At 42.2% G+C, this 23,402-nt stretch overlaps 1 protein-coding gene across 1 annotated transcript in view; it reads left to right on the top strand.

Annotated features, from left to right (window-relative positions):
• Positions 1-23,402, top strand: part of rapgef6 (Rap guanine nucleotide exchange factor (GEF) 6) — a 147,948-nt gene that overhangs the window by 120,606 nt on the left and 3,940 nt on the right. Inside the window, exons 13-24 of the mRNA XM_079648703.1 lie at positions 6,323-6,563; positions 10,766-10,933; positions 11,132-11,347; positions 12,675-12,886; positions 13,450-13,573; positions 14,628-14,651; positions 16,090-16,310; positions 17,028-17,201; positions 17,899-18,045; positions 18,546-19,199; positions 20,185-20,434; positions 22,734-23,287. Of these exons, the coding sequence (XP_079504829.1) occupies positions 6,323-6,563; positions 10,766-10,933; positions 11,132-11,347; positions 12,675-12,886; positions 13,450-13,573; positions 14,628-14,651; positions 16,090-16,310; positions 17,028-17,201; positions 17,899-18,045; positions 18,546-19,199; positions 20,185-20,434; positions 22,734-23,287 (2,985 nt within the window). The remainder of the gene's footprint in view (positions 1-6,322; positions 6,564-10,765; positions 10,934-11,131; positions 11,348-12,674; positions 12,887-13,449; positions 13,574-14,627; positions 14,652-16,089; positions 16,311-17,027; positions 17,202-17,898; positions 18,046-18,545; positions 19,200-20,184; positions 20,435-22,733; positions 23,288-23,402) is intronic.

The raw sequence follows: 23,402 nt of genomic DNA, 5'->3' as shown, positions 1-23,402 counted from the left end.
TTAAGCAAGTCACTGGAGGTTTCTAGCACAGGTGTACACACACACACACACACACACACACACACACACACACACACACACACACACACACACACACACACACACACACACACACACACACACACACACACACACTTACCCAGGGGTCTTTTTGCACTGCTGTTGCAGAATTGTGTCCGTCGGAAAAAGGATTAACCTCCTGGACTATAAAACGTATTTATTCCTTTCCTGTCAGGAGGGTTCCTGCACCCGTTATAATTTAGACTAACATGGAGCGCTCCCTGTGGATATGTGTGTGTGTTTGTGTGTTGAGGGGGATGACATTTTGAGAGGGGAGAACAAGAAAGAGAAAGTGGAAAGGTGAAATAGAGGGAGAGAGTGAATGTAGTCCTGATTTATCCCACCAGCCATTTGTCAATGAGCTACACACACTCAGACAGGCGCACACACCCACATACACACACTTGCATGTAGATTTGTGGTTGGTAGGCTATACATCACATGTGGTCGCTGTGTGCTAGAGTACAAACACGCACCAACTGTGACACATAAATCATCCGCCATTAGATCAGCTTTCGTTCTGTCCTCTGGCTTCCCATTTGATTTAATGGCAAGGCAGCCTTCTTAAATACAACGTTTCAGATGCTTTAAAGAGCTTTTAGTGCCACACAAATCCTACCTGTATTTAAAGTGGACCTATCATGCTATATTTGAATAATATATTGTAGGGCCATAGATATATAAAACATGCCTGTGAAGTTTATTTTTCAAAATACCAAACAGATCATGCATTTTAGCCATGCCTCATTTCACTCTATTTACTCTTTCCCAACCCTGTTTTTGCAAGGGCTGATTCTGTGACTACAGCGCCACTTACAGGCCTGGCATATGTACTACAGCGTCTCCAGCGCTTTCGAGCGGTCTCGTGTGAACGGACACGTTCGTGGCCCAACCGCCCATTTCCCTGATAGGTGGAGAGTTGCCCATATAGGCGGAGCTCCTCGTTCTTGACGTCAGAGAATTTTCAAATCTGTATCAGTCTGTATCAGATCCATTGCAGCCCCGTTTTTAGAGATTTGGTATGGAGGAAAATAGAGAGGGTTGTGTTTTCTGACACTTGGTGAGTTCCCTGACACACCGGGGACACATATTCATGTATAAAAGACGTACAAGAGTGCATTTTGCCTGATAGGTCCACTTGAAATTAGCATAAAGATCAGAATAAATAACAAATATTGATATCTCAATTAGATTTTGTATGCAGTTAGACAACTCTTGGGTTGTTTTAAAGTGCTTTTTAGGTTTGTTATTTTATCTTAGCTTGTTGCTAATCTGTTTCCTTGTCATTTTGTGGCAATGTTTTGTCTTGTCTGATCTACTCTTACTTTATTAGACAGTCTAATTCAAATTAAATTTAAACTTTTATGAACATAGCTTGTAATGTACTTCAAAGTAAGCAATGGATGGTTTGTAAACAAATAAAAAAATGGTTTTGCCGATATGGATCAATTTATGAAGTATTCACATGTGTCTAAAGCACAGATTCTCTGGTTCAAGCTTCTCAAATAGGATCGTTTGCTATCTTCTTCTGTCCTATTAATAAATGTATTATCCCTGAGTGTCAGATGGTTTGGCTAAAAGAGTAAGCAATTTGAAGACAGCTCCTTGAGTCATGGGACATTTTATGGACTGAAAGATGAAACAATGGATAATGATAATGAAAGTACTCTCTAGTACATTACTAATTTAGAAAACATTTGTGTCTTTGTGTCTTCTCAGTGAAGTTGCGCCCTCTATAGTGTAGGAATTATGAGTCACACTCCTACCCTCTGGTTTCCCATGAACAGATTAAGGCTACAGTAGAACATCCACTGGTCTTCCCCCCTATTGTTTGTAAAATGTGCCACAATGTTTCCAGGAACTGTCTCTCTTTACTCCTCACACACTCTTTCTCCCGCTCATATTCACTGTGATTTTTCTTTCTCCTTTCTGCTTGCCAAGCTCTGGGACTCTACTGTAAGTATACACATCTTCAATGCAAAAGCCTGAATGTGTTTCATAACAAATTGATCCCAAAAGTCCCCTCCATCTTGACTGTATTGTTCTTTAATCCATGATCTCTTTCCCCCCTACCCAATCTTCACATTTCTGCATTCGTAACACTACTTCCCATCTATTCTTGTGAGAACATAAGAGTTTCACCCTAAATCAAACTACTACAACCAGTTCATTTAAGTATTTGTGACCACAAGACAGTGATCAATTTGAATCCGTTGACATATTACTTGATTGCAATCAACATTATTATGGATGGTTAATAAACACCAACAGATTGCATTTAAGTCCCACCTTATATCAAACTGTATGTTGTTCTTCTCCAGGATACATATCTGCTCTATAAATCAAATATACTGTTACCTAGAGAAAGAAATTCATATTTTATATATATAAATCGTTTTTCTTTCATGAGGGTGCCCCCACTGTTTGAATTATTAAAAAAATATACTTAGATTGAGAACTTCCACCAAAAGGGACAATGAAATTGCTTCATTCCAAACCATATTTCCATAAGGCAGCAATCACGCCGTCCTATCATAGGCCTAACAGACAAACAAACGTTCTCCAGGGGAAAATGCTAATGGCAGTGTTTCGGGCTGTACAGTTAATTACTTCCTCGGCTGCAGCACGTTAAACAGCATGTAAACGTTCCTGCAAATGTCACTCCGGCCAGGTTAGATTCTGAGAAGAGCCTCACTCTTTAACACCACTAACCATATTGTCTGCCCACTGCTTGTAAGCTACAGGGCAAATGTCTCTGTACTGCTGCGGGAGGAAGAGTTAAGCCGCAGGCTGCTGTCAATCACACACTGACTCCGACACACCCTTCCAGCCACTGACACAAGAAGGAGCTAAAAAGAATATGGCACCTAATGAGGCCATATGGATTTATAGTGTGTGTTTGGAAGGCATGAGTAGTTTCAAGCTCTGGCTACCGAATGAAGAAAAGATCCATTGTTGGGTTTAGTTTTTTCAGTAGTTTTGGTAGTAACAAGAAGACATAAAATAGCTCTGAGGCTCGCACTAAAGAGGAAATATCCGAATAAGAAATCCTTTATTCGTCCCACAGCGGGGATATTTACATAATTACAGCAAAGGGGACATTGCAGATAGAATGTGTAGAATTACATTAAATGTGCATCAATAGAACTTTTCTAATTGAGTTTATTTCTCCGAGCTCTGGTGTTAACTCCAGCTGCTCTGCTCCCTCTCCTCTCCACACCTCCGGCTCTCACGCCCTGCACTCTGCTGCTTTGTATGCTTTCTCGCTAGATTTATGTCTCCCGACTGTATGATGGAGTGACTGGGAAATGCTTTGGCATCGAAGGGTGAGGAGTAAACTGAGGCTTGTGGGAAGTGTTTTGCCTCTTTTAGTGCTGTGTTTGCAAAAAAAACCCAGGAAGACATTTTTTTCCCCTCCTGTGTAGAATTCCCCTTTGGCTTCAGACCGTGAATACACTCTCTGCTGTTGATGAAAATAAATGATACTTTAATAAAAGTGATAATTGATTGGATGTGTGGCTGCATGGGCAATGATTGTCCTCCTGTGTGCAGGTCAGGTTGCAGCTCATCCAGAGGATTAAACATGATTAAGCCCCCCGGATATTACAGCCAGCTATTTAGCCCAGAGCCTCCCACACTTTAATCACAAATCAAAGCTAATGAGACACAAAGCATTTAGCCTCCTCTCAACCCTCCATCGCCACTCTGCTGCACATAAACAGAGAGGAGCTTTGAGACTGCAGCAACACAGACAATTACACACGTATTCCTGTGGTGCGACATTTGTAGGTTTGCTTTTAGGAATCAATGCACTCATTGCCTTCTTCAGGCAAACAGTCAGTGATCATTTCACTTGTCATATTAAGTGCATATGTCATGTGATTTAAATCAATAAGCTCCCAGTCCATAGAGAGATCATTCATAACCAAGATTGGCCATATCAAAACATCAATATGTTGACATTGAAGGAACCAATGACTGCAAAATAGAAAAGTGAAATGAACCCATTACACAAAGCAGGGGTGTTCGAAGAATTAAGACCTTGAAACACTATAACTATGCATTGAAAATATAGACGTCTAAATAAACAATTTATATGTAAATAATCTGCCAGCTGCAATTGCAGAGGAGAAACATTTGTGTTTCTTTTATATTAATAGAAAATGTGCATTCTTGTCAAATCGCAACACAGACAAAAAGAAACAGAACCAACAGCAACATGGTCACATCCACACTGAACTTCCCTTAAAATATCCTCACTTCTTTTATTCATACATCAAAGATGTTGAACATGCAGGGAATCCTGGACACACACAGTTGTCTTTAAACAAGCCGAGCTGATTCATCATGAGCATTCACTCTAACATTATTGTTCTTGGTCTTGCCTTCAGCCAATTGTTTCTTCCTATTGTGCTGCAGCTCTTGTCATTAAATACACACACACACACACACACACACACACACACACACACACACACACACACACACACACACACACACACACACCGAAAGATCCCCGGAGTCAGATCACACAATGGCGATGACTTTAACCCTTCTCTGCCTGGTTAACAGGAAGAAATGACTGTTATTTGCATTCAAATCAATTTGAACAAGTCCAACTCAGCTTTTGTATTTCTGTAGAGGCTTAGGTCTCTTCATGATCCCCTTCCAATTTCAGTTAATGTTATCCAACTGAACACACACTCTCTCACACACACAGCAGTACGACAGCTGTATCTGGTCTGTCGGACTCCCTCCCCACTTGTCTCCGTGCAGCGTCCATGACTCATTGTTTTAAAGCTCCTCGGCTGCCTGTGGCTAATGGGCCGTACCCTCTTCCTTACTCAAACACAGCGATCTTTAATGCAGTGTTTGACTCAGGGGAGACGTTTCCATTATTTACCACCATGTGAGTCGCGTGCAGCTGCTCCAGCATCACCACTAACATTCAAGCTTTTATTTGTCCCTCTTAATATTGAACATATAACATGAACACTAATCTAGTACGACAGCTTACATCATTAGAGAAGACGCACTTTTATTCTTGTTGATTTTTATTTAATGAATTATTCACTTCTGCATTCATTGCTTTTTAATTGCTACATTACATCATACGTTGAAGATAACGATTCAAGTTTAGTATTTTATGATCTTAAATTACTCTTTTATTCTGTGTAATAATAGTTTTCTTAAGTTAAGCAAAATAAGTGACAGGAATAGATAGTAATTCCTAACTCAAATGTTATTATTACATAGCAAAACAAACCAAAGAACAATGGGTCGCAACACCTAACGAAGTTAGAGAGGATAATGTGTAGAAGTTTAACATGTATTTGATTGAACCTACAAGCATGTTTGCTGTAAGATTCCTGCTTCCTCTACCATTGTTATGCAGCTTAAAGAATGTTTCCTTTTCCTTGCATGCGTCCTTGTTTTTCTGTCTTGCTTAAGCTTTAGTGAGGCTCAAAAAGGTTAAAGTGTAAATGTGGAAGATGCTTTGTAATTGATCTTGATGGGGGTACACATAGCCCCAGGTTTGTGTTGATGCACAGTATAAAAACAAGTAAACATCTGTGTGTTATGTACTTTTATATGTGTGCATTGTCATTTCCGCAGCCTTGTAGAGTTCTATAACATAAAACATGTCAATTATGTTATCAAACTATTGTAGAGATGTTGCAGTTGGAAGACACATATCCATAGAGCCATCATGCTAGTCTACTAGAACATTTGCTTCAATGAAAGACTGACTGAATTTACAGCCAGGCTGGAAAGTAGATAAAGAAACAGTGTTATGATGTGACTGGAGAGTAGGATCATTTAGTAATGCCATTGCTGAATGTAAATAGTTGGATATGTTGAATTTCATTTAAAAGTAAGTTACTCTAAGACCAGAAACCATTGTGTCTTTGTTTTGGTTTTACACCAAGACGTCTTGGCAGGAGAGGTGCCCGCTCAGCAGATCTGCTCACTGTAGGAGAAGTCTTGTCAGTTGAAACCCTCCATAATGTAATGAAAATAGAATATGGAAAGCATAACCTAATAGCATTCCACTACTCGGGCTGACCACATTTAGTAACAATCACACATATTGGTAGATTACCCAGACAAATGAGTGTTTTATTGTCGTAGACTTCATTCCATTTAGTTTTATTGCATTATTGACATATGTTACAGTATTGGCCTTCAGATACAGTACCCATCAGCTCAACTGTAATTGGTCACTGACAACTCTCCTCTTCTATTTCCTCTTCGCTCTCAGATATCCCAGACCAGGTGATCCGGGTGTTTAAGGCCGACCAGCAGAGCTGCTACATCATCATCAGTAAGGACACCACCGCCAAGGATGTGGTCTCACACACTGTCAACGAGTTCGGCCTGGCGTCAGCACCCGAGACTTACTCCCTCTGTGAGGTGTCAGTCAGCCCGGAGGGGGTCATAAAACAGCGCCGCCTCCCCGACCAGCTCTCCAAACTGGCCGATCGGATCCAGCTCAACGGCAGGTAGGAAACCAACACATTATTCTGGAAAATCTCATACCGAGACCTGGTTGACTGGTGCTTTAATAATAATAATAATAATAATAATAATAATAATAATAATAATAATTCATTACATTTGTATTAGTGCTTTTCCAAATGCTCAAACCGCTTTACATTATATATTACACGTATTAGACATGTAACAGTTACTACTGTGGACAATACCCACACGAGCAAATTAAGGTGAAGTGTCTTGCCCAAGGACACTAAGCCTAAGCCTCAGACAGTGCTTTTAGTCGTCTATACTGTGTGTTTCTGTGTTTGCAATTGAAAGTACACAGTAAAATAAAGTCAAAAGCAACACTATTGCATGCTAAGGGAAGCATATTGGTCATGGATAAAATGTCGGGCATGCATTTATGGTGGATCTACTGTAGGGAATTGGACAAAAAGCAGCTGGAAGCAGAACAGAACATTTGTGAATGTATATGTTGCGTTGAAGTTTTGAAAGACCCACTGCGATTGGATTTTAAACCAGAGTCCTGCAACATTTTCCTTCCTTTTTTTTGTCCTTTTATATTTGAATGGGTTCGGATTCACGGAAGACCACACAGAGCTCAGAACTTGATACGACTACTGCAAGTTTGTTCTGTTAATAGGCTGCACTGTGCAAGAGTTTAAGGTGATGTCATATCTTCCTACTAACAGACTTCACACCATCCAACAGTTTGTACAACACGTATATATTGATTCGCTTCTTGTAGAGCAGTGGTTCTCAATGCTGCTGCTGGTGATACAGGGTGCTACTCTGTGATGTGATTATTCAGTGAACATTTCCGAGGTGTAAATGAGTTTCTGAGTAAGTGGCTCCACTGCAGCCAGCAGGACTCCAGGTGCTGAGCAGCAGGATGAAGAGCCACTGTCCTAGTTCAGTCAAAGGATAAATCAAGTGGTATTTTCCCCCTTAAAAAGTGTTGGAAAAAAACATCTTAAGCTGCTACTCCTAAGATAACACATGCTGGCGTTCCTTAAATAAAGAAAAACAACAGTTTAGATGCTGGTTAAGGGATATTTCATAACGCCAAACCATCAGGGATGATACATTCCTGTTGTGGTTCATCTTGAAAATGTTCACTTTATTGGCGACTTATCTCCACATAGTAGGTGGAACATTTAAGGACACTTTGCGCCATTGCTAGTTTGTTTTTCTCCCATCCCTCTGTCATCTCGATGGCTGATATATTCCCTTTTAAGATGAAAGTTAGTGGGACGTAAAGGGTAATTGGACCGCGGCCGTGAAGTCTGCTTTAAAGCGGCTCCTCGGCCTGCTTTTTCACAGTTCTCTCCCCCTCTCCTTGTCTCCCGTGGTCCCCCATCAGTCCTCTCCCAACTAGGTTAGCATGAATATTTCATCCTCTGTCAGGGGCGGAGGCCTCAGCAGACAGCATGGTCCGTCTGGAATAATTCATAAACACACTCAAATGCACACAGGCACATACAAAGATATTAATGAAGACAGTCCCCCCCCCCCCCCCCTCCTAAACACAGTCACGCAGCCATCCCATCCATACCCATATAGACATGCAAACTGCCTGTTTACACGGCACTACTTTTTTGCATTCACAGACTTTATTTACATGCATCTTTACACACACACACACTCTTACCAGGGAGTCCTAGCAGACACCTATGGACACACACTTTCAGAGGGCGCTTATGGGAACACTTTCCCGTGTTCCTGGTGGATGGTTGGGCTGCAGTGGGAAGAAATTGCCCTTCAGTGAGAAATTGGTTCTTTACTTTCCTTTTTTCCCTCTTATCTTTGCACCATTACTGACATGTCATTTTTGGCAGTATTTTGATATTCAAACACATAACGCACTGTCGGCAGGATGTTTGCGAACTCGCAGTGAATGTATTTATCAGGAGTAGTACATATATAGAGACTTGATTTTCTCTCTCTGTATCTCGCCCTCCTCCTCTCCCTCACTGCAGCTGATGATTGACAGGCAGGCTAACAGGGCATGGGACTAGCCAATAGCAAGCCTTGTTCACACAGCCCAAAAACATATAGATGCTGCTAGGACACATAATGCTCAGCACGCACACACACGCATGCACTCTCACACACACACATACACACACACACACACACACACACACACACACACACACACACACACACACACACACACACACCACCATACACAAACACACACACACACACACACACACACACACACCACCATACACACACACACACACGCACGCACGCACGCACGCACGCACGCACGCACGCACGCGCGCGCGCGCACACACACACACACACACACACCACCATACACACACACACACACACACACACACACCACCATACACACACACACACACACACACACACACACACACACACACACACACACACACCACCATACACACACACATACACACACACACCACCATACACACACACACACACACACCACCATACACACACACACACCACCATACACACACACACACACACACACACACACACACCACCATACACACACACACACACACACACACACACACACACACACACACACACACACACACACACACACCATCATAGGCTGTTTTTTAATGGCTTGGCTCCAGTGACTCTACCTCACCATTGTGTCCATCTTTAATGTAGTCTCATCTCCTCTCTATATGTGCAGCTCTGGAGAAACCACTCCACATTTTTCCTGAATCTTAATCTCTACATGTATGGCAGCCATTCCATTCCAGTGTCGGTTGAATTCCAACACAGAGAAATGTTGTCAGAAGTTTATAGAATAAAATAAAATAAAAATGATTGTAAAGGTTTAACACATACCTATAAATAATCAAACCAGAGGAACTGATAATGCTGCCGGGATCTCTAAATGTTTTACATAGCTCTATATTTTCTATATCATGATTTTAAAGGTTATTTTATGTAATTAGAATTACATGTTGATGAATGTAGGCCTTGGTCTCTTGTCCACTTTGGTCTTGTTTCCCCATTTCTCATCTCCTCTTATTTCCTTTTCCCTCCTCTCGTCTCCTTTCACCCTTCTCTCCTCTGCTCTTGTCTCCTGTTCTCTACTTGATCTTGTCTTGTCTCCCGTTATCATCTTGCATCATTTCCCATCTGTTCTTTTCAACTTATCCTTATGTTATGTGTTCTTAAATGGCTCAAATCTAAATCTGTTACTACATCCTTCAACATGCATACTCTAATCTGCTTTTGAGCTCCAAAACATATAAATGAAACAGCTCTTATGCTTTAACTTAAATGTAAATCTACCATGATCTTCTCACCTCACGTCCTCACATCTCTTGTTAGCTGCTACCTCCAGAGTAACCAAAGACAATTTAGTGTCACAACCCATGCCAACACTTTGCCCCTGGGGGCTGCAGGTCTAGGTGCTGAGGAGCAGGATTCCTCGATTGCCAAATTACATCTCCATTAGAGTGGAAGTGTGGGAGGGGGGAGTTTGGGCGGGTTCACACATACTGGAAAAACACAACAACATAAGAGGGGTGGCCTGCTGTTGGAAGCACTCGCAGAGCACTCATGCACCTGTCGTCTTTATTACCTCTCTTTTGCTGAGAGCTCATCTCTCCTCTCCTTCTTTAGCGCAGGGTAATCTATAACTGTAAGCTTTATTTATCTGGTGCAAGTAAACCAGATGGTGTCCACCCACCTGTCTGCCTCTGCAGCCTTTATGAAAGCATCTGAGGGTACTGCAAAACTAACTGCATCCGCTCTAAAAGTACTCTGAGACAGCTTAGACATAAACATTACTCTTATTATTTGTTTAGTTTTCAATTATTATACACTTTTACGATAACTTATTAGGGAAATGACTATAAATATAGTTTCTAAACACCTTTATTTCATGCAGTATCGTGTCAAGTGCACTGACAAAACTGAAACCTTGGCTTTAATGAAATGTATTATGTCATGTTAATACTAGCTTATAAATCTGTGTGAAATCTGTTGAGATAAACATTTATTGAAGTCATTGTTTCAGTGTTTTCATTCTGACACTCCACAGCAGTACCCACTAGAGAAAAAGCTCAACTATATCCCTCTGATCATGTTTAAAATGTGAGAAAGGTTTAACAAAGTAGGAACATAACTTTTACTTAATAGTATTGCTCCAAATCCAACATCTTATCATCTGTCCCCCTGTCCTCCTCCCCCAAAGGTACTACCTGAAGAACAACATGGAGACGGAGACGTTGTGTTCGGACGACGATGCTCAGGACCTCCTCAGAGAGAGTCAGATCACTCTGCTGCAGCTCAGCACCATGGAGGTCGCCGCCCAGCTGTCCATGAGAGACTTTGAGCTCTTCCGGAACATCGAGTCCACAGAGTATGTAGTCATCTAACGTTTACATTGGCTTACAGCAGGAAGAGTACATCCTTATGAGTGAAAAACCATACTAGTATTGCAATCGAGAAAAAGAGACAAGCTGAAACATATGTGTCATATTCTCCCCTGAACTAAAGAAACCCTGATCGTTGGACTCTTTTGAAAGTATTTGTTTAACGTCTTTGTCCTGGTTCCCAGATATGTGGACGACTTGTTTAAACTGGACTCGTCCCTGGGAAGCGGTAATCTGAAACAGTTTGAGGAGGTGATAAACCAGGAGACCTTCTGGGTGGCCACGGAGATCCTGAGGGAGCCCAACGCCCTGAAGAGGATGAAGACCATCAAACACTACATCAAGATCTCCCTGCACTGCAGAGAGTGCAAGAACTTCAACTCCATGTTCGCTATCATCAGGTGGGTTCAGTGAGGTGTGTGTGTGTGTGTGTGTGTGTGTGTGTGTGTGTGTGTGTGTGTGTGTGTGTGTGTGTGTGTGTGTGTGTGTGTGTGTGTGTGTGTGTGTGTGTGTGTGTGTGTGTGTGTGTGTGTGTGTGTGTGTGTGTGTGTGTGTGTGTGTGTGTGTGTGTGTGTGTGTGTGTGTGTGTGTGTGTGTGTGTGTGTGTGTGTGTGTGTGTGTGTGTGTGTGTGTGTGTGTGTAAAAATGAGCATTGCCCTGATTTCCCCCAAACCACACATTCTGTCTCTGCAACCCTACAGCGTTTAATTTAACCGTCACTGTGTTATTTCTGTATATTAGAAGAGATTGTCGTTTGGAAAATACATAATGCATAATGGACACGCTAAGTTGGGTCGTGTGGTAGCACATCTGGAGGACAGTGACCCTCTGTTTGCTGCTGTAGAAGACACTTCAGAGCAGAAGGGTCTGACCTCCATGACCCTTACACTCCTCCTCACAGAAGGAGGTCTTCGCACATATGGCTCTCTGATGCATAACCTGCCTGCTGACAGGGACAGTGCTGCTGTGTGTGTGTGTGTGTGTGTGTGTGTGTGTGTGTGTGTGTGTGTGTGTGTGTGTGTGTGTGTGTGTGTGTGTGTGTGTGTGTGTGTGTGTGTGTGTGTGTGTGTGTGTGTGTGTGTGTGTGTGTGTGTGTGTGTGTGTGTGTGTGTGTGTGTGTGTGTGTGTGTGTGTGTGTGTGAAGAAGGTATTCAGATTATAAAAACAAACCTGCTATATTACTAACACCAGATTGACCATTTAAATGCATAGCCATGATCACCCCAATGTATAATACTCATTGTATAGTCCTACTGTATGACAAACAAGATCTATACTCTTCCAGAAGAAGTCAAACATATATATACATCCATATAACTTGCAAAACGAAAGTGAAGAAAACCCAAATGGTGCAGATGATGATGAGCGAGGGAGAGGAGCTGGAGAGATGATGAAGTGAGAGCAGAAATAAATGCAGTGCCTGTCATAATTATTAGCTGTCTAAATGAGTCTGCTCGGAGATGACATTGCCTTAAGGGGGTCTCCCGCTCTGGAAAATGGAGACCTCGCTAAGTGAATATGATTTGAGTAGAAGTAGTAACTGTGCGGATGTCAGTATTGGGTTTTGATTGGGATGTAAATTCACACTAAAACTCCTTTCCTCTTTCTCCTCTACCCTGCTTTCCCCTCTCCGATTTTCCTCATTTCTTTGTCCCCCCCCTCCCTTTTTCCCACCGTAACCCATTTATCTCTGCCTCCCTCCTCCCCCCCCCCTCCTCCCTCACGTAGCGGGCTGAACTTGGCTCCCGTGGCTCGGCTGCGCAGCTCGTGGGAGAAATTGCCCAGTAAGTACGAGAAGCTGTTCGGAGACCTGCAGGATGTCTTCGACCCGTCCCGGAATATGTCAAAGTACCGCAATGTGCTGAGCAGCCAGAGCATGCAACCTCCCATCATCCCCCTGTTCCCCGTCGTCAAGAAGGACCTCACCTTCTTACATGAAGGTATATGGCTTTGTGGAGGGCATTTCTTCTTCATTTCTGCATTTCTTTGGATACGAACATGTTGCTACATTTATTTTTGGCTTGGCCTATTCACAGACAGTTTCTGAAACTTGATATGTCATCCTGCACGGTTTGATTTCCCCTAGTTCCTCCGTGTTGCGCGGAAGGTCAATTGCAGTCTCACTCAGGAGGGTTACTTCTGCTTAAGGCTTCCCCATCTTGACTTTTCACATATCGAGTCAGGTCAAAGATACCCAGGCTGAACTCTTCTTAAAGCTTTATTAAAAAAAAGTCAAGTTCGAAAGTTTCCCTAATTGTGCAAGTTGCCCAAAATTCTCAAATGGCCCAGCACGACTCGATATGAAAGAGCACTTTGATCTCCTAGAGGACTGACAAGAAAGAGACCAGAACAAAGAGAATTTCACTTTGAAGTGTTGACTTAGAAATACTGTTGCGAGTTAAATCTGGCAAATGTCCCAAAATATAAATCATTCGTCATCTTAACACCTTAAGGGCTGACCTCATGCTCATTGTTTGTGCTTGTGTGTGTGTTGTCCTCCCAGGCAACGACTCCAGTGTCGACGGCCTCGTGAACTTTGAGAAGCTGAGGATGATCGCCAAGGAGATCAGACACGTGGTGCGGCTGACCTCGGCCAACATGGACCCCGCCCTCATGTTCAGACAGAGGTTGGTTGCTTTCACACCAAGATGCTTCAAACCCTTTTTCTTCTACATTTTTACCGACATTTGCTTTAACCGATGCTGTTGGAGCCAGTTTCACAGATACAGGTCACTTGGAGGCTCAAAATTCATCACAGGGTCTGATGATAAGATATGATAAGATAAGACTTTATTCATCCCGAAGGAAATTGTTGTGCCAGAGTAACAAAATACAATAAACACAATAAACACAGCAGCAAAACTGTACACTAAAAGTGCAGCAAAAAGAGTTGATAAGCGTTTAAAATGATTTACTGTCAGCCAAATTGTCAATGTTTTGTGGTTTAGTAAATATACCTAATTTGAAATATGTGTATCTTTGAAACAGACTCTTCCTGTTTCCTATCAGCTAGACTGTTACAGAACTGTCATGAATGCAGAGAGTATAGGGAGGTGGATTAGAGGGTTTTAAATAGACACCTTCACTTCTACTTTACAATGTGATTGAAAGGGGAACCACTACACCTTACCTCCACCACCCACCCTGGATCCCTCACCACCACTCGAGGTCTGGCTCCATCAATTCACTCTCACTTCCTGTCTGCTCCATGGCTCTTGTTGGCTCGATTGCATTCCTCAGACTAAAGACAAAAGACATGGAGAGACTGGAAAGGGAGGGGGAATTGATGCCAACCGCAGTGTGTAGTTGGTATCACTCAGTGTGTGTGTGTGTGTGTGTGTGTGTGTGTGTCACTACTGCGGTGCATGGCTGCCCTCTGCAGGCACTCCTCTCACACTACAAGTTCAACATATCTCCTTTTTACACGATGTCATCATTGAAAAAAGTTTGAAACGACCTGTTTTCACGAGAGCGCGATGCACAAGGCCGTCCCTCACACTCTTCAGGTTGATATGGGGAGAAGCCATATGTCTAATGTCCTCCCATCTTCAGTCATTTTCTTTTTGTCTGTGGTGGCATGACCTCTACATAGTCTTGTGTCCCCCCCCCCCCCCCCCCCCTCCTCGACCCCCTAAACTTGTCTAAAAGTCACGCTTCAATCTTCACACCTCTTGCTTTCAGGAAGAAGAGGTGGAAGAGTTTAGGGTAAGTGTGTCCTGGTACCGGGTCCATCCTGTTCCGGGCCAGCAGAAATTCTATCCACCCTGCATCCCCACCACCATAAACTCTGCATGTCCCCCCCCCCGTTTCTTTATCGTGTCTATGTGTGTCCGCCTGCGCCTGTGTGCGATTAACCCTTCATTTGCAGTTCTGAACCATCCTGACGTCCATCGTTTACCCATTCATTGTTTGCCCTGTTCATAAGATTTGTACGTCTGAGTCAAATAGGAGCTTGGAATAATCCTCAGTGTTTGTTGAGACACATTCACATAATGAAAAGAAGTCAACAAAATAATTAAATATTTCTAGTGTGAGTAAATTATTTTAAATGGGATTTGTTCTTATACACGCATACAATTTAAAAGAGCAGAAAATAAGAGACAACACACTTTACAGACAACAAAACCAACAAATAGTCCCAGAGAGGTTTTTTTATGATGCACATTGTACAGTGCATATGAGATAATGATATTTAAATATGCAAAAAAAAATGTAACTGTCCCAACAATCTCACCTAAAGGTCAATCCATCACATATTTGAGACCTTTTTGATCATATCCATAGGTCTATACATTTTCAAGTTTCTATATTTTCTAAGCCTTTTGGGGACTTCTTGTCCAAGTTGCTAAGTTTTCTTTGTTTGGAAACAGTAAAGGAATTGCTTGATGAAAAGTCAGATTAGCCACAAAATGAAATGTAAACGTATCAAGGCAACATGGACAAGAATGAAACAAGTAACACTACTGGCTCCAGAACCATAATTAAAAGGACCTTTAGGTGACATTGTGTTGTCAGCTGCTGGTCGCAAGTTCAAAAATTAACCATTTATAGACTTTATATATATACCGTATGTATGAACCGCCATCCATCTACAAAATAAGTAAAGAAGCCTATTTGACTCAGGTTTGGTTGTTTGTCCATATTTGCATCCTGGCATAATATTCCCCATATCTGAACTTGTGCATCTTTTGTTCCCTAACCCTTTTTGCCTCCATCTGACAGAATGTTCTGTGATAGCATGGCCCACCAGCAAGAGCTGCCTCCCTCCCAGTTGCATGGTCCTGTTTTAAAATGCTATGCCCCAACACAAAGATAGATGTTATAGTAGAGTAGGTATTTGATGAGAAAAGATATGCGCCTGTTTTATCTGCGATTGTACTTATTGTTGTTTTTCATTCTCTCCTTCCTTCCTTTTTCTGTCTTTCAATTTGCATGTTCATTTATCTACCTCTATTCTTAATCGTTCTTCCTCTTTTATCTTCTTCCCATCCATCAAAACTTTCTCCATTACTCTCACCTCTTCGGAATTCCCTCCACAACCCAATGTCTGTCTTTCCCTCTCCTTCATTTTCTTCCTCTCGTCTCCTCTGTGTCTTCTTCCCTTCCTTTCTTCCTCTTCCTTCCTCTCTCTTCTCCTCATTAGGTCTCTGAGTCAGGGCAGCACCAACTCCAACATGCTGGACGTGCAGGGCGGCGCCCACAAGAAGCGAGTGCGCCGCAGCTCGCTCCTCAACGCTAAGAAGCTGTACGAAGACGCTCAGATGGCCAGGAAGGTGAAGCAGTACCTGTCCAACCTGACTGTGGAGATAGACGAGGAGAAGCATCAGTTCAGCTCCCTGCAGTGTGAGCCGTCCTACAGCACCTGTGAGTAAAGGAAACACTCTCACTACCTCGCTGTTTAGCATCAGTACCTTAAGGGTCCAAATATATTTATGTTACTTTAGATTATTCATAAATATATCTTTATATGTCAGAAGAGCGCCAATGCCATTGACCTTTAACCTACCTGCTGTACACACATCAGTAGAAGGACATTACACATATTGCATAATGTATTATAACTCAGAATATATTTATGCTTTATATGTGAGAAATTGAATGCTGGATGGAATGGCAGGTAAAATACATTTATTTAACAATAACAAAATGTTTTTAAGTGGATAATAACTGATCATCAGAGTACATAATGTACTGTAGATACTTTTATTGTAATATAAATGATTGACTTGCACTGCCACCTAGTGTATTTGCAAATGTGCTGCAGAAAATAAATAATGGATTATCATGTAAATCCTCTGCAACATTCAAAACTTTAACTTTAATCAATATTATATGTGATAATGTTGCGTTTTATCACTGCAAGAAATATATATTTGATGGTTTCTGCTCAGGTCTTGAAGTTCTTAAACTCAAGATAAACATGATATCATTTTAAAAATCAAATGAAGTTAGTTTTTGAAAGATATACAGATTATCATCCGTTATGCCCTTTTGACTTTAATAGTAATACGGTACAGAAAGTAAGAGAACGACCTAGAATTGTATTTTGATAATCCATGTCGTGTCTCCCTGTGGCTGCAGTGTCTAAGAACCTGAGTGAGAGACGGCACACGAAGTCGGACATGTCTCCGGTGTCCCTGCGCTCCACTCTGCCCTCGGGGAAAACTCAGAACAGAGTCTCCCAAGTCCTTCAGGTGCAGGTCCCTCTGAACCCTCTCCGGAAGAAGAGCACAGCCAAGGACATCGGCCAACCAAGTCAGTACACCTGCAAGATACTTTGGATCACATGTGTCAAACTCAAGGCCCGGGGGCCAAATCAGGCCCTTGGTGGATTTAATTTTGGCCCGCAGGATGATTTGTAATTACTATTAGATCTGGCCCGCCGCTATATTGCACGCACACCTTCACTCAATCCTGAGGGTTTCCTCAGCTCAGAGCCTGAGCCCAAACATCGATGAACTTGCACCCGATATGAGATGCCACGTATCGGCTTGAACTAGCATCACAGCAGCAAACTGAGTTTCAATGGATGTTTCCTTCTGCACTTTTTTCTTGCGACAAACAGGGCATGTTTGTTTTTTTCTTTGAGGGAACCTTTTTTTTTGAAGCTGTTGTTGGCCTGTGGGAAAATGTAATCATAAGAAATGACTCCAGAAAAGCTGCAGATAGAGCCATAAGAAATGAACGCAACTGATTATTTAATGTTGTTTTTATCGGCAATAATTTAAGCTTTGTTAGTTCCAGGTTTATGTGCAATAAGTTCATTTCAATACGTTTTGCAATAAACATTGAACCAGTCCGGCCCTCGACTAGTACCCATTTTTTTTATTTTGGCCCACTGTGTATTTGAGTTTGACACCCCTGCTTTAGATCATCAATATTCTCTATATGATAATATATTATAATTATGATGTAATTTTCATGCTTTCTTGTTTCCTCTTTTGTCTCTTAGCCTTCAACACCCCCCAGGTAATAAAGAAAGCTCCAGTGCCCTCATCGGAGGAGTGGAGCACCAAGAGACCCTCTGATGACACCGTCTCCACCATCTCCTCCCTTCACTCCAGCCCTACGGTGTCGCCTCAGGGCTCCCCACGAAAAGGTCAGTTCCAGAAACAAAGCTTTTCTTCCTGTGTGATTTGATCTCAGGATCAAAAAACCTACTTTACCCAAGGTGACGTGTTATTGTCATTTGTTACTCCTATGGGTCTAAAAGACTCAAAACATTTGAATTAACAGGAACAAATCTCTTCCAAATCCGAAATCTAAAATGCTACGTCTTTAAAAATGACACAACGAATAGGGAAACATGTTATAGATGACACTGAGAACACCCAGGGAGATGTTCGTTGAGTGTATGGCTACATGTTCTAATCACAACAGAGGACAAAACAAAAGAATAAGTCTTGTTTAGTTTAAAAACAAAAACAAACATTATGTAAGTTCACAAAATCAGCCCCCATAGTCATTCAGTGTCTATTGAACAGCTCCAGACTTAATACTTCCTTCTTTACTAAGAAATGGAAATACCATTTTTATTTTAACTATTTATCGTCCATTATATTCATCTCACTTCCATTCCGCCCCCCCCCTTTTTTTCAGTGGGAGGCGTGGCCAAGTCCCATAACTCCAGCCAGATGAACCTGTCGGGATCTTCCTCATCACTGACCAGCGACGTCAGCACAAAGACGGGAACCATCAGCCTGAGGAGCTACGGCATAGGTGGGGCTGTCCTCCACAAGAGGATCCTACTGATGACCAGGCAGGACAGCCCAGAGAATAGCAGGGAGAGAGACAGACAGCCAGAGGAGGAAGAGGAGGAGATGCAGGAGGACACAGTTCAGAGAGACTTGTTTCCTTCAGAGGGCATGAGAGGGAGGCAGGAGAACAAACAGGGGCCAAAATATAAAGGGCAAATGCTACTGAGGGTAAAAGCAGGAAGTTGTACACAGAGAAGGACAGATACTCCCAGTCCTCTCTCCCAGCCCCAGGTAATCAGATCAGGAACCCCCGAGTCCCCCATCAGGACCAGGCTGATGTCCCCGTTCAGGATACTGAGGGAAAAAAGTCGGTCCAGGGAGAGACTCACGGCTGTAGCACATCATAGAGGTGGGGAGGAAGCAGGAGATGGTGTGTCCTCCTCCTCACCTGACGATGAGAGACAGGGACAGGCAAAGAAAACGGTCAAGAGGTCGGTCAGCCCCAACCCCTTCCTGTGGCTCTGCAGGGACAGACACACCAGGAGAAAGACTGTCTGACACGTAGAGGAAGAACCGATCAGCGTGTTGTAAATGATGAGTGAAGAAAGACAGGATTGAGCCGTTTCAGAGAGAAAGCATAGCCTGTTAAAGTGGTGTCATTACATGTCATTCATCAAGTGTGACTAGAGAGAAAAGGGTCAAATCCAGTGAGGTTATAGAAAGGTGTGAGAGACATTTCTCAGCAGACATTTGATGCAGATAAGAAAAATCATTTCAGTTTGTTCTCAGAGTTTGCCCAAAAGTTTCTTTGTTTGTGGGAACAACGTTTCAGGATGTTTTGCAATGTCATCGTACAGCCAAATTACTTTAAATGTGTAATTGTCAGATCAGACAGCTTATTCACACCAGTGTACTTTAGATCCACATTTTCAATGCATTTCATTAACAAAAACTGGTGAATTAATTAATGGTGAATTTGTTTTCTCTGCAGTTGGTTCAGCAGATGTTTGTTAGTTTAAGTTTAAACTGTGACCCAACCGCGCCTTCAAAGTCATTTATACACAAAGGTCTCTGTACTTTAACTTGGTCATTACTTATTTCTGAAAGCACATGCTATAATGTATTAGTGTTAATAGAAAGTACATGACACACAGTAGAGACAATGAAAGGTGTTTGGATTCTCGTCTGTTATTTTGAGCTATTTGCTATTAAATATGGCCCGCAAATGTCAAATTGTCTCCCCATATATATACAGGTGTTTTATATCTTTTCATATTGAAGTGCAGGTAGATTTGAAGTGATCCAACATCTCCTTAAAAAACAGAAACATGACCAGATGGGTAGATTAAAATGATTTACTGTAATCTCCAGAAGGCGCTATAGGTAAAAAAGTTCTATATTTTAATAAACTGCCAGTTATTTGTCTTTATTTCATAATTTTCTCTCTTTGAGTCTTTCCCGTTCCATCCTATTTTCAGTTTATTTATTGTTATAATCTGCATATAACTGACAGATGAAATGCTCCTCTCTCCCCTGCCCAGGTTACACTCTCCTGCCAGCGGGTAAAGTAGACAACCTGTCGGACTCGAGTCACAGCGAGATCTCGTCCCGCTCCAGTATCTGCTCGGTGGACTCGGTGCCCCCCCCCGGGCTGGACGACAGGTGTAGCTCCAGGACCAGCTCTGCTGCGCTTGCTGTTACCACAGCAACCACTGTTGGTCCTCCTATTGCTGAGAGCTCAGCAGCATCACATGCACACGGAAACGCTGATTACAACCAGGCCAGCACAAGGTAATTAAATCCTGTTTATCTCATCTGTCAGGTAAAGTTAATGAATTAACGTTGATGAAGAGGCTAATACATAAAGTCAATTCCTTGAGTGCTAATCCTTTTTTTCTCAAAATGGAGTAAACTGACAGCACTCAATTAACAGAGTTACAGTCAGCTTTTGAGTAGTAAGGAAAAACCTGATTTCCTCAGCTCTGTATCTGATGGAGAATGCCTATTTCTTGGCAATTTGTTTGTATGTGTAAACATGTGCATAACAACAGACTGCAGAAAGGGAAACTAGCATGAAGTTCCATTTATCTAAATCACTAGTAGTCACTACAAATAGTCGGAGAAATACGAACTTAATGAGGACCTACTAGTCTGACAATTAGTGAGTAATTGGGGCTATAATTATTACTGGGGTTAAGGTTGAAAAATCTAAACACATGCCCTCCAGATGTGAATAAAATCACTGACCATCTCGACACAATATTGAAGTCCTCCTACTGACCATAAGAGAAATAAATCTTCTCAAAATGTACTAAAGTAGCTCAAAGAAATGTAGGACTCAAAGTCGCACCGATTCAACTTGACTGAAGGACACAACACAAAACATTCTGTTATTATTGATTTGAATGATCTCTTACAAGGCCTTGACTCCAGCCACAGGACCCACTCAGACACAAGCACTCCTTATTAGAACCTCTCCCCATGCCCAACAAGAGGACATTTCCCCTCAGAGGCACAGCCCCTCCACCAGCTGGACCCCAATGATGTCCTTTCCTCATTAAAACTCAGAGAGCAGGAAGTCATAAAACACGGCAGCTTTTTATTAGCGTCCCACATTTACTGCCCTCCTCGCTCCTCCTTTCTTCTGTTAACTTTGTCTTAACACGGGAAGCTTTTTAATCTGCCCGAGTAGAAGAAAGCTTTTTTAATGTGTGCCGTCTGTTTATTATTCCTCCATGGTCACGCCTTTCTGCGTCCTAAAGAGGAGTCTTTAAAATATCGCCAGACACAATAATCGGTCTGCTTCTGTTCTTATATTCCATCGGCAGCCCTGCTGTAAACCCCCGCTCTGTTTTATGAAATATGGCTCGATTTCATTGAGTGGCTTGTTTATCCAGTAAAATGTCAGTTCATCAGAGGGCTGGTTTATGAACAGCTGCTGAGGAGAACAACGTTTTTTTAAGAGCCTCACATAGTGATATGTGATAAAGGAACCAGTGGTACATATTTGCTTTGTGGTTATGTGCAAAGCAACTGTCTAATCGAGGCATACATTGTACTGACCTGTCATTAATTGTGATTAATGTGTATTTTACTAGGGAAACAGAATTTGAATATATTTGTACTGTATCATATCTTGCTAAATATCGATTGAAGATGGTGTAGAGACAAATCAGATCAGCTGTGTAACATTGAACTCTTTTTTCTTTTAGCTGCAGTTATTACTGTTTTGTTAGTGCATGACTCTTTGACCTTCAGCAGCTTTCTAGTTATTGAACCTCTTCACTCTTATTTGATTCCCAGTTCATTTCACCTTCTATATTATTTTGAAACCCACTTTTCGCTTCCCTCTTTCCTTTTCTCTCTTGCATTGATAGTCTTAGCCCTCATTTATTCTCTTAATTGAAGTATTTTCTGCACACATTAATTAGTATGTTTAATTAAATATTTAAAGTTGAATTACATTACAGAAAAAAGCTGTGAGAATTTAGCATAATGCACAACCTAGAGAACAAACAAACAATTTATTGAGTCAAAGCTGTTCAAATGTAAAGATTTAATAGAATTACAGACGGCTTTAATTATGCATAAAGCAATAAACAGAATACTGCCAGAGAATATACAAACAAATGTGTTTTCATTTCAGAGGATGAGCATCACAGGAGGAAACTACATTTTAAGCATCAGTTTACACGTACTGCTTTAAAGCAGACGTGTGTCTCTGTAGTCGGCGTAAAGAAGTTGAATGATTTGCCTGATGATTTAAAGGGCTGTAAGAACATTTGAATGTTTAAGAAAATGTAGAAAGAAAGTGTAATTAGATAGTGAAGTTGACTTATGATTGTGTTCATGTTTCAGTATTTGTAAGAAACTCTGACGGAAAGAATATTGCTTTTATTTAACATTTTTATGGTTATTTCATTATTTTTTTGAAGAAGGGGCAGGTCAAATAAGATTTTCTTCTCCTTGATAAAAAAAAATGAAATAAGTTACATGTTTTCTAAATTGTTTTGTTTTGAAATAACTGCCATGTGTGGAATAAACAAATAAATAAATACAACATTTCCCCCACTTTATTTTGAACCCACAGTAGTTCCTCGTCGATGTCTCGAGGATACGCGTATCAAGCCTCCACCTTCTCCTCCTCCATCTCCACGGAGGAGCTGACCCCGGACCACACCTCTCTGGACTCGGTGGGGGACAGCGGGCGGGGCAGCTGGACGTCCTGCTCCTCCAACTCCCACGACTCCTTCCAGAGCCTCCCCCCCTCCTCCTGCCGGCCCTGGGACCACGGCATCCACGGGCACCCGATGGCCCTCCCCCACACACACCTGGCCGGCTTCAAGCACACACACCTGGCCGGCCCCATCGCGGAGGTGGACGCGGCGGCGGCGAGACACACGTTTGCCAACGAGGACGCCACCAAGCATCACTCCAGACAGTCCAGCTCCGATCTGTCCATTCAGTCGCGGCAGAGCTGGGCGTCGTCCGGCTCGCTCTCGGACACCTACGAGGGGAATTATGGGACGGTGAAGCGGCGAAACACCTCGGAGCACGCCTCCTCCCTCACCAACGAGGAAGGAGGGCAAAGCACAGACCCCGCCTACAAAACCGTGACGTCAAGCACAGATAAAGGCCTGATAGGTGAGGGGGCAGGTTGCCAGTTTGATTCCCTGTAAACACAGTGTGACACGGTCCGCTCGAAGGGTCCCAGTAGAATATCATTAAACTACATGTAAGGCTTGGTTAGTAAAGCTGT

This window comes from Notothenia rossii (genome assembly GCF_949606895.1).
Source record: "Notothenia rossii genome assembly, chromosome: 9".
Classification (NCBI taxonomy): domain Eukaryota; kingdom Metazoa; phylum Chordata; class Actinopteri; order Perciformes; family Nototheniidae; genus Notothenia; species Notothenia rossii.
This window is presented reverse-complemented; position numbering and strand designations above follow the sequence as displayed.